General features: G+C 33.3%; 1 protein-coding gene across 1 annotated transcript in view; it reads left to right on the top strand.

Annotated features, from left to right (window-relative positions):
* The first annotated feature begins 1,549 nt into the window (after positions 1 to 1,549).
* Positions 1,550 to 3,103, top strand: part of LOC111085814 — a 10,174-nt gene continuing 8,620 nt past the window's right edge. Inside the window, exon 1 of the mRNA XM_022386127.1 lies at positions 1,550 to 1,645. Within this exon, the coding sequence (XP_022241835.1) occupies positions 1,550 to 1,645 (96 nt within the window). The remainder of the gene's footprint in view (positions 1,646 to 3,103) is intronic.

Below are 3,103 nucleotides of genomic sequence, written 5' to 3'. Positions count from 1 at the left end.
TTAGGTAGAGTTATGTACATATGGAAAGTAGCGCAGTCCTGAGAGAAAGCTCACAACAATGGTGACATCTGATTAGTTGTCAGGTCATTGCTTCCAACATCCATAAAAAAACGTCAACATACTGCTTGAAACTTTCTTTAAAATATGGTATTTATGAAAGAATGCTCACTTGTTGTCGATGCCCTTGTGTTAACATGTGTTATCTACAATATTAGGTTTGCCAGAGTTAGTTAACACCTTTTTTCGAGTTAAAAACCGTTAACTTTCATCACTTGTGTAATTGAAATTGTGAAATGAATGAAGAAAGAGTGGCAGATAACGTTATCCTATATTGATTGGTTTATTTTTTTAAAATTCTTGCAAAGCTACTCGAGTGCTATCTGCGATAGCTGTCCCTAATTTAGCAGTAAAAGATTATTGAGAAGACAGCTAGTCACCACCATCCACTGCCAACTCTTGGGCTACTCTTTTACCAACGAATAGCACGATTGACCGTCACATTGTAATGCCCTCACGACGACCACCTGGCCATCATACATGGACTTGAAGACAGTGATAATCTCATCACAGAAAAACGTAAATGAGTGTGGTTTATAGCTATATAAACTGAATAAATAATAATATTTTTATCATAGAATATTATACATATTAATTCTAACTTTATATACTTTAATAGTTTCACTACAAGCTAACTGAAAATGCATACTAAATACACAAAAACATAATAATTGTACTTTAGATACGTAAACTATGCAAAAATCTGCTTTAAATAATTGGGAAATATTTATGTGTTAAACTAGTAAAAATAATTTCGAAGGACGTGAAAAAATACATGAATTTCTGGCATAATTATGTCGCCCCCAGTGGCTCAGTGGTAAGTCTGAAGACGTATAACGTTAAAAACCTGGTTTCAATACCCGTGGTGGGCACAGTACAGATAGCCCATTATGTAGTTTTATGCTCAAATAAAAAAAGAACTCATTTAATTACGTTAAAAATCAACTTTTAATCTTTGCTAAAATCTAATTTAAATTGTTTCCACTGCGGGAAATCGAAACCCGGAATTTAGCGGTTTAAGTCCGTAAACTTATTACTGACACATTAGGGAACCTACTTTAAATACATTGTGTCGCATATTCGTGATTGAGAGGCTGGACGTATTCGTTCGAACCATAATAACTCGTAGATTTGTAACGTCCCCTAGCCATGAACAGCATGCAGATAGCTTCTTCAGTAATGTAATCATGTTACAACATTCCCGAATAACATGTACCTTCCTAGCCGTTGAAGCGATTGTTGAAAATCGGTTGCCTTGGTTACGTTCATGCACTGAGATCATAATTAAAAATTGTGGCTCGTGGAAACCCTGAACTCCAAACAGGCTTTTCATGCTTATAGTCAGCTTAATTCAGAAGATAATCATACAATGATACTTTAATATCATCTCGGAAGAAGCTGAGATACGACGAGAGAGTTAAATCCATGTAATTATTTTTTGAGTTCGTGAAAATTTTGAATTCCTGCGTCTTAGTATATTAAGTCCTGCGTCATGGAATTCAGGCTACCAACTTCGTTTCCAATTCAGAGGAAAGTTCTCGAGAAATGGAAACACCTCTTAGACGAAAAAAGATTCAAAGCTCTTCAGGTAAGCTGATTCCATCCATCTTTTTGCGTGAAACCTTTCCAAGTTACTTTGAAAAGTTTTTTTCATTATATATTTGTTTGTCATGCGACATATGTGATAGTGTATTGCTAAGTGCGGGCATTAATGACTTTTGATTGATTTAGTGATAATAACAACAGAGTTAATGTTGACTAAACATTATTTGTTTTATTTGTGCATTGCTTTTCACTTCTTGTATGGTTCGCCATGACACATCCTACATTTTAAAAGTTGTCGATAGAGGACGCTGTAATCCGTTTCAAAACTCTAATATACTGCTGTTATATATTATCACACATATATGATATTCTTATGTTTATTTCAATAGCTGTAACATTTTAATATCTACTGTTATACGGTAAAATGTGATTGTGTTATTAAAACAACAATATCTGTTATTGTAACACTACCATTGTTAATACAATATGTGTATGTATTTGTGAATGTAGTAATCTATAAGGTTTCTTCAAAATCTTGACTTAGCTTATTCCACCACTTTTATCTTTAAAACGATAGCACATTACACGTAACTCGCTGTGTTATTCCATAAATATTTACATTTTACATAAACGATCATCTGTAGAGAGGTTAGTTTAGCTGTTTCCTGATCAGTTGATAAACTTAAAAGTTTTTACGTTTTACACAAAAACTTTCATGAGGTTAAAATTGAAATCTTCTAATCTAGAGGAATCTGACAAAAAAAAACAACAACAAAACACAACTAACTAAAACGACTATGAACTCCAGAGCATCTTACAAGTTGTTTTATTTGTTCAACGTTTCGGTTTTTCTCCTTCGTCAGGAACAAACCATTTCTGTAACGAACTATATCGCTAAAAACAATAAGCATGACATTCTATTGTACGTGATTTAATTCTTAGACTACAACTGCCTTAATTTAAGTGAAATTGTAATGCTTCTGATGAAGGCGGAAAACCGAAACGTTGAACAAATAAAACAATTTGTAAGAGTCTCTTGAGTTCACGGTCGTTTCACCTATTTGTAGTTACGTATTCTAAGATCCAGTCAACATTACGTACAAATCATACAGTTTAGTTTAAGATAAAGTTATCTAGTGTGACATTTCACTTTTTTTTATAACGATAAAAATAGGGGTTCAACCCCCACATTGGGCATAGTGCAATTAGCCCATTGTACAGCTTTACGTTTAACAGTAAAAGAAATAATTGATAAAGGAAAGTTATTTCATTTCAGACTATTTTTTGTAATAAAAACGTACTGATATTTTGATGTTTTTATTTTATTATTTTCTCGACTGCCTGAGACATAAGAAATTTTCGGTCGTTTCAGGAAGAAGCATGCATTGAACCTCATTCGGATGTAAACGGAAACTTTGGAGACCAAACAGATTTAGAGGTAATGAGCTATCATAAAAACAAAGGTTTAAAATCTAAAACTTTCCACTACATGAGTAACAGG

This window comes from Limulus polyphemus, unplaced genomic scaffold (assembly GCF_000517525.1).
Source record: "Limulus polyphemus unplaced genomic scaffold, Limulus_polyphemus-2.1.2 Scaffold636, whole genome shotgun sequence".
NCBI lineage: Eukaryota > Metazoa > Arthropoda > Merostomata > Xiphosura > Limulidae > Limulus > Limulus polyphemus.
Note: the sequence above shows the minus strand (reverse complement) of the source record. Positions and strands in the feature narration are given on the sequence as shown.